The sequence below is a fragment of the Octopus sinensis genome, linkage group LG13, assembly GCF_006345805.1.
Source record: "Octopus sinensis linkage group LG13, ASM634580v1, whole genome shotgun sequence".
Taxonomy (NCBI): domain Eukaryota; kingdom Metazoa; phylum Mollusca; class Cephalopoda; order Octopoda; family Octopodidae; genus Octopus; species Octopus sinensis.
This window is the reverse complement of record NC_043009.1, coordinates 8,916,124-8,926,873: the sequence shown is the minus strand read 5'-3', so window position 1 is coordinate 8,926,873 and position 10,750 is coordinate 8,916,124. Positions and strand designations below refer to the sequence as shown.

Sequence of the window (10,750 nt, the reverse complement as noted above, 5' to 3'; positions counted from 1 at the left end):
GACGTAAACACACCAAGCGATGTCAAGCGATGTTGGGAGGATAAACACAGACACACAAACATATACACACACATACATATACACACACATACATATATATATATATATATATATATATATATATATATATACCTATATACGATGGGCTTCTTTCAGTTTCCGTCTACCAAATCCACTCACAAGGCTTTGGTCGGCCCGAGGCTATAGTAGAAGACACTTGCCCAAGGTGCCACACAGTGGGAATGAACCCGGAACCATGTGGTTGGTAAGCAAGTTACTTACCACACAGCCACTCCTGCGCCTATATATATATGAAATTTTGAATTTAGTTCATGGGCCCCCAGTACTACCTTTGCAGACCCCAGGTTGGGAACCTGTTCTATCATTGCAATCAATATGTTTCCATAGTTAGTGTTGTATGTAAATCAAAACACACATTAAAATTGAGGATTATGGAAATATTATTTGCAGAGTTGTTGAATAAACGTAATAGGAGAATGGAAATTTTTTTGGTATTATTTATTCTCCATTACATGTGTTTCATTTGCTAATAGGAATTACAAAGATTTACATGTATAGAATTTCCCATTAGAAATATGTGACACAAAGAAAATTTTTATATTGCATAATATAATATTTATAATATAAAATTCTTTCTCTGTCTGAAGATTTTCTAATCAGAAATTCTTTACATGTAAATCTTTGTAATGTATGTATATTGGTAAATAATAGATTTAATTACCTTGTGATATATAAAAAAAAACATTGAAGTAGCAAATAATAATAAAATTAGTAATTTTCTGTTATAGGCCCAAGGCCTGCAGTCTTGAGGGAAGAACTTGACTAGTATTTTATCAACCCCCAAAAGGATGGATGGCAAAGTTGACCTCAGCAGAATTTGAACTCAACACATAGAGAGAGAGAGCCAGGAGGCATTTCGTCTGGCACTCTAACAATTCTGCTAATCATTTCCTGCATGAATGTAAAATACCAGGAATTGACTGTTCAAGCTGTAGTTTGAGCAAAGCAAGCAGTATTTGTTGAAAGAAAATCAGACAGGATAGAGAAGCTGCAAGGGGAAATAAGTGAAGGAAATTGTGCTAGAGTTTTGAATATCTTCTATGCAGGGACGTTCCACCCAGCTAGGCAAGTTAGGCAGTGCTTACCTTGAATAAAATAGATCGATAGCAACATTTAAAATTTTTAACACCCATAAAATTATTAACCATCTTACAAACAATAACTCTGAGCACCTTTTCAAACTCCACCTGTCTAACACCCGTGGACATGTTTACAAAGTCAGAAAACAGCACAGCTCCCATGACTTTCGGAAACATTTTTTCACGCTAAGAGTTGCTGAAGCATGGAACAGACTGCCGGCATCAGTTGTTAGTTGTCGGAGCACTGCATCCTTCAAAACTTCCATGCTTCCTGAGATTCACCAACACTACACCTGATTTTCTCCCCACCATACACATGCAAGCATGTATCTGGCTCATACATTTGCACATTACTGCATATACTTTATATGCACTTTTGACAAGTTGTGGTGCACCTGAGCACTGTATACAATAATTTCATTATTATTATTATTTCCCTTTTATGGCAAAATATGCACTTAATTCAATAAAATTATGAAGGTTACTCTGATTACTATGCATAAAATTCAAAATATTTTATTATTTTGTAGATTAGGTAGGAATAATTCACCCCTGCTTTTCAATCTCAGTATTTAAGCTATGCAAAGTACTGCCGTAGTACACATGCTGCATACACTCCTACAACACCGTTTTCTTTACATACTGTAAAGGCAGAAGTAAATCTGCCTTCAGCTCAGTGTTTTGCTTAATTTTTGTGTTTTACTACATAAAGGTCACCAACTGCCTACCCTGAGTAATTACTGGTAATGCCTGCTTCTTTGTAAAAACCATCCACTACCAAAAGACCAAATTTAGAAAATTTTAGAAAATAATCACTAAAAAAAAAAATGATTTATTGATATAGGTTATCCCAATGGGAAAAGTATTGAAGAAATCACCAAGAAAAAAACTGCAAAAATACCAGCATAAATCTTCTGCTTTGTGTGAAACAAGGCAAGAATATATGAAAATTGTACCATTTGTGTCTGATTAACAACTTATCTTTGTATTTTGCTATGTGTTGCAAGTACTAGAGAAGAATAGCCATCCAATTATGAATGATGTGCATTAGTTTAATGTGATATGGATTTTTATACCTGCAAATAATCTGTAATGGAGATCAAGGCTGAGCTTGTGGTGGATCTCACAGAGGATTCAGGCAAAATGCTGGGACAGCTCTTTGTTATCTTCTGTAGGCTCTAAGGAAGGTTCATTTAGAACTCCAAATTAAAATATTCCATAATTATACAGTGGTATTGTTTCATGGTGGCGAGCTGGCAGAAACGTTAGCACGCCGGGTGAAATGTGTAACGGTATTTCATCTGCCATTAAGTTCTGAGTTCAGATTTCGCCGAGGTCAACTTTGCCTTTCATCCTTTCGGGGCCGATAAATTAAGTACCAGTTACGCACTGGGGTCGATATAATCGACTTTATCCGTTTGTCTGTCCTTGTTTGTCCTCTCTGTGTTTAGCCCCTTGTGGGTAGTAAAGAAATAGGTATTGTTTCATGTAATTGTGAACTGCCTAATCATGATACTTAGTACAGTTTGCATGAGTTAAGTGTTCTGAATATTGACAAATGCAATGTTACTACTCAAACCAGTGACACCTATTTTAGTGGTGCAATGCATGACTTTCTTGGCCAATTGCAACTGTGAATCTTCTTAGTAAGTCAACACACAATGTTGAATTTATGAGACAACAAAGGAATTTCAAATGATGCTCATCATTGTTTAACGTCCGCCTTCCATGCTAGCATGGGTGGGACGGTTTCACAAGAGCCAGCCAGGTAGAAGCCTGCACCAGACTTCTGTGGCTATTTTGGCAGGATTTCTACAGCTGGACGCCCTTCCTAACACCAATCACTCAGCAGAGTGGACTTAGTGCTTTTTATGTGGCACAAGCACAGGCGAGGTCAGTTTTTGCAAGGTCTTTACAGCTGGATGCCCTTCCAAATGCCAACCACTCAGGAAAGTGGACTTAGTGCTTTTAAGTTGCACCTGCACTGACAAGGTCACCAAGTACTTGCAAGACGTAAAAAAAAAAACTTTCAAGAGGGGAGGGCTCATTGGAAGAGGTGCTTTTGTGTCGGATGATGAAAGGTTATAGTGAGATAGAGACAGAGACAGAAACAGGTGTCTTGCTGTAGAGGAAGTACAGGTTACCCAAGGGGAAAGAGAGAGAGAGATCAGGAATGAAGACAGAAACAGGTGTGCTACTGCAAACAAAATATATGGTTATCCAACCTGAGGGAAGTGCAGGAGAAGGTGAGATAGAGAGAGAGAGTGGGATGGATGTGTTGGCAAAATGCTGGGCCTACTCGCAAGGGACAGGGATCAGAATATAAATAGGATGGTTGAGTAAAGGAAGACAGAGAGATATATACACCCTTGAGGTTTGAATGTCATGATATAAGTGGCAATACTATTACAAGAAACTTTTCTCTGATGGTCACGTGGTAGTCACAACAGTAATCGTGTTATATATTCTAATTTGATTTTTTTTTTAATCCTACATTAATACTTTTTTGTGTTCTTTTTTTCTATTTTCAGGTTTTTGAGGAAGTAAAAACTCTTTTTAATAACTTATGAAAAGAAATGAACACGTCATTTGTTTTTATTGGAACCAAAGGGAAGCAATGCACCAATTCTCTATCTATTTAAATCTGTGGAATTTTTTGTTAATTTTTAGACAGCTGTCATTTCCTTCATATACATTTTGTTTTATATTTGTTTCTTTTATATTTTTGTTTCTTTTTATTTTCCCTTCTCCATATAAGGTTAACAAAATAAAACCCTAACTTTTCCAGGGCACTTGGGCAGTTTATACACATTTATTATTCAAGTGCAGAAACAACCCCACACAATAGCTGTTGTCATTGTGTGTCCCTTGTCTATTGATACCACTATCTTGCTTCTAGAAATATCTAATGATTTACATTGCAATATTTTATTGCATTGAGTTCCCTTAAAGTTATGAAATAATTGTTGGAAAACCGAATAGTGTATTGGTGAATGGTGACAGTCCTATTGTTAATGGTTATAGTATATTGGTCACCAAGGGTGTTCCTATAGCTATATACCACTTTACAAACATAAAATGGGTGTTGTTCACATGGTCATGAGGTCATTTAAAAATTCGAGTGGGGGTGCTTTAATGGTTTTCAGCTATTTTAATATGTGTTCATGTATTTACAGAATTTAAAATCATTGTACGGACAAAATATATACATATATATTTAACAATTTCTTACTAGTTTTTGTTTTATTCAAAATATATTGATGCTATGAAGCAGTTTTTTTTTTTTTGCCTTTCAGATTTTAGCATTTTCATTCTGAAGACTTGCTATACACTAAAGCATAATCTTTTATATAGTCTCTTAACATTTTCATTGAAAAATTGCAAAGCCTTACAATCAGAGTCGTTCTAATTTTCCCATCGGAAAATATTTTGTCAATCCCTGTATCTTAAAACTATGATCTTCAAATAGAAAAATCAGGAAAAGAGAATCCAAGATAAATTTTATTCATTCATGAAATTTCTAAAATCTTGTAATTATTAATGAAAAAAAGTGGTCTTTGGCATAGTAAATAGTAACTTTACAAATAAGTTCAGAACTTCTAAGTTTTTGACTAGCAAAGAAGCAACATCTCATTAGAAAAAATTGATCCAATTAGGCTAAAACACATCTACATCTGGCTTAAAATATTTACATTGCTCAGCATTATTGCCAATACGTCCATTATAAAAGAGAAAAAATTAAAAAACCCAGGTATTTATTATTTATTGCAAAAAGATGACAACATATATATTTCCTCTTGTCCCTTATTAAACTTATGTGAAACATAAATAGTGTTTGTCATATATTGAAATTAGTTAGAATTTATTTAAGATGACGGTATGGCTGTGTGGTTAAAAATTTTGTTTCACAATACCGTGATTCCACGTGCAATCCCACTGTACTGCATCTTGGACAAGTATCTTCTGCAATGACCTTAGGTTAACGTATCTTGTGACCAGAATTTTGTACATGGAATTGTGTCAAAGCTCACTGTGTGTGTGTGTGTGTGTGTACATACACATACGACATGCTTCTTGCAAGGCTTTGGTTAGCCTGAGGCTAAAGAAGACACTTACCAAAATGCCACACTGTGGCACCATGTGGTTGGGAAGCAAGCTTCTTACCACACAGCCACTCCTGAGCCTCTCTGTGTGTGTATGTATGTATGTGTGTTTGTATATATATATGTGTGTGTGTGTGTATGTATATATATATATGTGTGTGTATGTATATATATATATATATATGTGTGTGTGTGTGTGTGTATGTATATATATATATGTGTGTGTGTGTGTATGTATATATATATATGTGTGTGTGTGTGTGTGTATGTATATATATATATGTGTGTGTGTGTGTATGTATATATATGTGTGTGTGTATGTATATATATATATGTGTGTGTGTGTGTGTGTATGTATGTATATATATATGTATGTGTATGTATGTATATATATGTATGTGTATGTATGTATATATATGTATGTGTATGTGTATGTATGTATATATATGTATGTGTATATATATGTATGTATATATATGTGTATATATATATATATAAAATCATTGTCATCCAACATCCACTTTTCCATTCTTGCATGTGTTGGATGGAGTTAGTTTCTTGAGGTAGAATTTCTACAGCTGGACACTTTTCCTGTTGCCAACCCTTACCTGCTTCATATTTTACTCGTCTCAATTATTGGAATGCTGCCTTGAAGGTTTTTAAGCTTTGTAGTTATTCTATTGGCCTTTTCTGTCAAGTGGTGGCAGGGTGGAGGGACAAACACCCAGAGGCTTTTTTCAGTTTCCCCTTTACCGAATATGCTCACAAGACTTTGGTCAGCCTGGGGCTATAGTAGATAACACTTGTCCGAGGTGCCATGCAAGTGGAACTGAATATGGAACTATGTGGTTAGGAAGCCAACTTCTTACCAGACAGCCACATCTACATGTGTGTCTACATACACACACATGTTAAGAATTGAATACAAATTGTGATAGGTCAAAATTAAAATATATATTGACACCTGTGCCGGTGGCATGTGTAAAAAGATTCGAGCGAGGTCATTGCCGGTGCAGCCTAACTGGCCACGTGCTGGTGGCACGTAAAAAGCACCCACTACACTCTTGGAGTGGTTGGTGTTAGGAAGGGCATCCAGCTGTAGAAACTCTGCCAGATCAAGACTGGAGCCTGGTGTGGCTGTCTGGTTCGCCAGCGCTCAGTCAAAATCGTCCAACCCATGCTAGCTTGGAAAGCAGACGTTAAACAATGATGATGATGATATTGTTTGAAGTGGGGTGCAGATTTTATATATTAGGAAAAAGAATTCTTGACCACCTTCTCTCTATATATCTTTTTACGTGTTTCAGTTATTAGACCGTGGCCATGCTGGGGTACTGCCTTGAAGAATTTTTAGTCGATTGAATTGAAGCCAGTATTTACTTTTTTTTTAAAGCCTGGTGCTTATTCTCTTTTGCGATATATATATATTTGTCGTTGGCATCCTTTTGTCTCGGGAGACAATGGAGTTGCGCATAAACTAATCCAGTCTACAGTCTAATTTTTACATTTCATGACCTCTCCAGTCTCCTCTCCTGTTTTGTGCAGACCTGGGCTAGATGTAAGAAAATCCTGAGAAGTCCAATCACCAGGGTTCCTCTCTCAACCTTGCTGATGTAGTCCAAAGGAGTGCAGAGCATTCCATTTGGTACCAGCTTGGTTGCAGGAACTGCCGGAAGAGTGTCGAGTCGAATACTAAACCACCTCGGGAGCTCCAGTCCGGATTTCTTTGAAGGTTGTCTCCTTTCCGTAACCCTGGATAGGGGCTGATACCAGGTACTGTCAGCCAGAGCCAGCTGAGCCCAGGACTCATGTTAGGCAGGGTCGACACTCCCTGAAGTAGTGAAGAAAATCGCTACCTACTACCTCATATATATATATATATATTTGACAGACTTCTTTCAGTTTCTGTCAACCAAATCCATTCAAGGATTTGGCCAACCTGAAGCTAGAGTGGAAGACACTTGCCCAAGGTGCCATGAAGTGGGACTGAACCTAGAACCACGTGATTGGGAAGCAAACTTCTTACCATACAACCATACAACCATACCTAATTGACAGAAAATGAATAAGAATTACTTTATTTTTTTTTGATAATTTTTTTCCACCTTAATGATTAGCTATTTACAAATCCTGTTGTGACTGTTTTATATAAAGACAAAAAACAAGGCTCTTTGATTCGGGGCTGAGTTTCTTGCTTAAAAGCAAGTTTTGATAACAGATTTCTTTTAATGTAATCTTAGTTTATTTCAGGATGAAGGTAGGGGTGTTACAAAACCACACACACACATACATTCATGTGTACACACACACATGTAAAAGATTGAATACAAATTGAGAGAGGTCAAAATAAGAATAAGGGGGAAAAATAGGGTATGTGTTATTTTATGAAATGAATTCTGTATTTTGGAAAATAAAAATAGAACATTCTGAATAGAAAAATAATCTGTCTTTCTTTCAGTGGGTCAGCTTAGTGTCAGGTCACAGTGACATCTATATTTTTGTGTAGTTTAAGTAAAAACACACATAAACATACACACAAGCACACACCCGTATAAAGTATCAAATACAAAAAGAAAGGGGGCAGAATAAAGAGAAGGAAACACATACAATAGGATTTGTAAGCATCTAATCCAGTTTAGATTTATAAGCCCTAAAATTCACTCCATAATTGCCTATGGGCGTAGTGGTTAAGAGCATGGGCTACTAACCCCAAGATTCTGAGTTCGATTCAAAACAACAACAACAACCTTAGGAATGAGAACCATCATCATCATTTAACGTCCGCTTTCCATGCTAGCATGGGTTGGACGATTTGACTGAGGGCTGGCGAACCAGATGGCTGCACCAGGCTTCAATCTTGATCTGGCAGAGTTTCTACAGCTGGATGCCCTTCCTAACGCCAACCACTCCAAGAGTGTAGTGGGTGCTTTTACGTGCCACTGGCACAGGACCAGTCAGGCGGTACTAGCAATGACCTTGCTCGAATCTTTTGCACATACCAGTAAGGCGATGTTGGTAACGATCACACTTGAATGGTGTCTTTTACGTGCCACCGGCATGGAGGCCAGATAGCCACTCTGGCAACGATCACGCTCGGATGGTGCTCTTTGCACCATGCTAGCACGGACGCCAGCCATCGAATTTGATTGTGATTTTTGCAGATTCAAAATTTCCCCAAGACACCTAATGAAGGCTGGAGGGTATATCAGCCAAAACGTTGTGTTAACAAACAAGATGAGGGCAAATATCCATCAATTGTAAATAATGTATCTAATCTAGTGATTTTCAACTTATTTTTCCCCAGGCTCCACTATAACTTTCCAAAAAAATACTTGCCCCATAAATGGTTGGAGAAAAAAAACAACTTTATTTTTAATTTCCTATCACAATTATTTTATACAAAAGAAACTACCAGTAATTCTGTTAGGTACTGAATATTGATTTCTCATAATTATGTACTTTCCTTAAAGGGATATCTACACCAGGGCATTAGAACAGCCCTATACTGTAGTAAACAGTCTTCATACAGTATTCTTTGGCTGGAGGGATTGGTTTGGCCAGGCTGAGTATCGGTGTAGCATGTTTGCTGTGAAAAGATTGTCCCACTTAAAAAAAATAAAAGGTGAAAGAATTTTGGATCCAACATGCCCACTAACATTTTCCTGGGCCCCCACCAGTGGGGCATATGCCCCTTATTGGGAATCACTGATCAAATCATTAAAGTGGGAAAGTCACTCTTATTAATTTTTTGAAAATATATAGAATTGTACCAATGACATTCTATTTCTAATATATATATATTTATGTGGAAGCGCAATGGCCCAGTGGTTAGGGCAGCAGACTCGCTGTTGTAGGATCATGGTTTCGAGTCCCAGACCGGGCGTTGTGAGTGTTTATTGAGTGAAAACACCTAAAGCTCCACGAGGCTCCGGCAGGGGGTGGTGGCGATCCCTGCTGTACTCTTTTGCCACAACTTTCTCTCATTCTTTCTTCTATTGGCCTGCTCACTTAGCCAGCAGGGTGGTGTCATTTGAAGGCTAAAACAATGCGAAGTGCATTGTGACCAGCGATGTGTAGCAACATCTGATAGCCTGGTCAGTCACAGTGATATATCATCATCATCATCATCATATATATATATATTAGTTTCCACCTACCAAATGCACTGCAAGACTTTAGTCAACCCATGTTTATAGTAGAGGACACTTACCCAAGGTATCACACAATGGAACTGAACCTAAGACCACATGGTTGGGAAGCAAGTCCCTCGGCCACACAGTCGCACCTTAAAGCTCTAAATCAGTGGTTTTCAACCAGGGTCCATGTAAGATTTTGCTGTTAAAATTTACGAGCAATAAAACAAGATGTTTTAAAACATCAAATGGCTACAGGAGTCCACCCAAATAAAATACGAGGTTAAAAAATGGTTGAGAACCACTGCTCTTAGTAAAAGATGTCTGTTCACCCCTTTAGCATTTAAACCAATCCGATCTGGCCCAAATATTCTACCAGTTTTGTGTTGAAACCAGCCACGTCAGACCTCTCCATTTTGTTCAAAAAACAACCACATCATTGAAATTCCAAAGCTATGAGATAATACTCGATTACTTTAACCCTTTCGTTATAGTATATATTTTGAGATGCTCTGTGTTTCTTTCAATTACTTTAAATATAACAAAGAATTTAGGAAAATAACTCAGTTATCATTCAGCTTGTATTAGGAACATAAATTGTGACTAAGGTTTGGTGGAAGATTTTAATTGAAACCTTAAGAAAACAAGACATTTGTACAACAGGGCCAGAGCCGGTTTCAGCCGGGTTAGTAACAAAAGGGTTAAAGCATCATCATCGTTTAGCGTCTGCTTTCCATGCTAGCATGGGTTGGACGGTGCAACTGGGGTCTGGGAAGCCAGAAGGCTGCACCAGGCCCAGCCTGATCTGGCTATGTTTCTACGGCTGGATGCCCTTCCTAACGCCAACCACTAAGCATTGCATTTGACTGGATAATCTGAATGTTAAAGGGATAATAATATTGCAAAAGGAAATAAAAACAGTTACTATTAAGTTACTTGCCCAAACAGGAACAACTCAAAACTAAAACTCTCAAAGTTTTTGCAAACACTTTGACTCGTTCTCACTGACATCTTTCCTGGTCATATCACATCTTCAACGTAACAAAGACTGGTGGCATAGCTAAAGTGTGTGCAGCCCTTGAGTTTACCACCCAACTCCACCTCAGGCCACCAATCCTGTATAAATTTACACAGGAGACCTTTATGCTGCCTCTATAAAAGTACTACCTGCCCTACTCCCTCTAATGCTTTGTTACTGGCCAAGACTACATCACAAAGACAGGTTTTCCTCTTCAATATCAGGAAATACTTCAGCCGCCAACAGTTACCCCTAACAAAATTCAAATGTGACCCTTTTGCCTATCCCGTGTATCGCATGACACACAGGACATATTTCATTGGCCTCCAAGCATCA

At 37.6% G+C, this 10,750-nt stretch overlaps 1 protein-coding gene across 1 annotated transcript in view; it reads left to right on the top strand.

The window, feature by feature from the left end:
- Positions 1-4,989, top strand: part of LOC115218553 (UMP-CMP kinase) — a 32,810-nt gene extending 27,821 nt beyond the window's left edge. The window contains exon 7 of the mRNA XM_029788441.2: positions 3,692-4,989. Coding sequence (XP_029644301.1) covers positions 3,692-3,730 — 39 coding nt within the window. The 3' untranslated portion in view covers positions 3,731-4,989. The remainder of the gene's footprint in view (positions 1-3,691) is intronic.
- Positions 4,990-10,750: the final 5,761 nt, after the last annotated feature.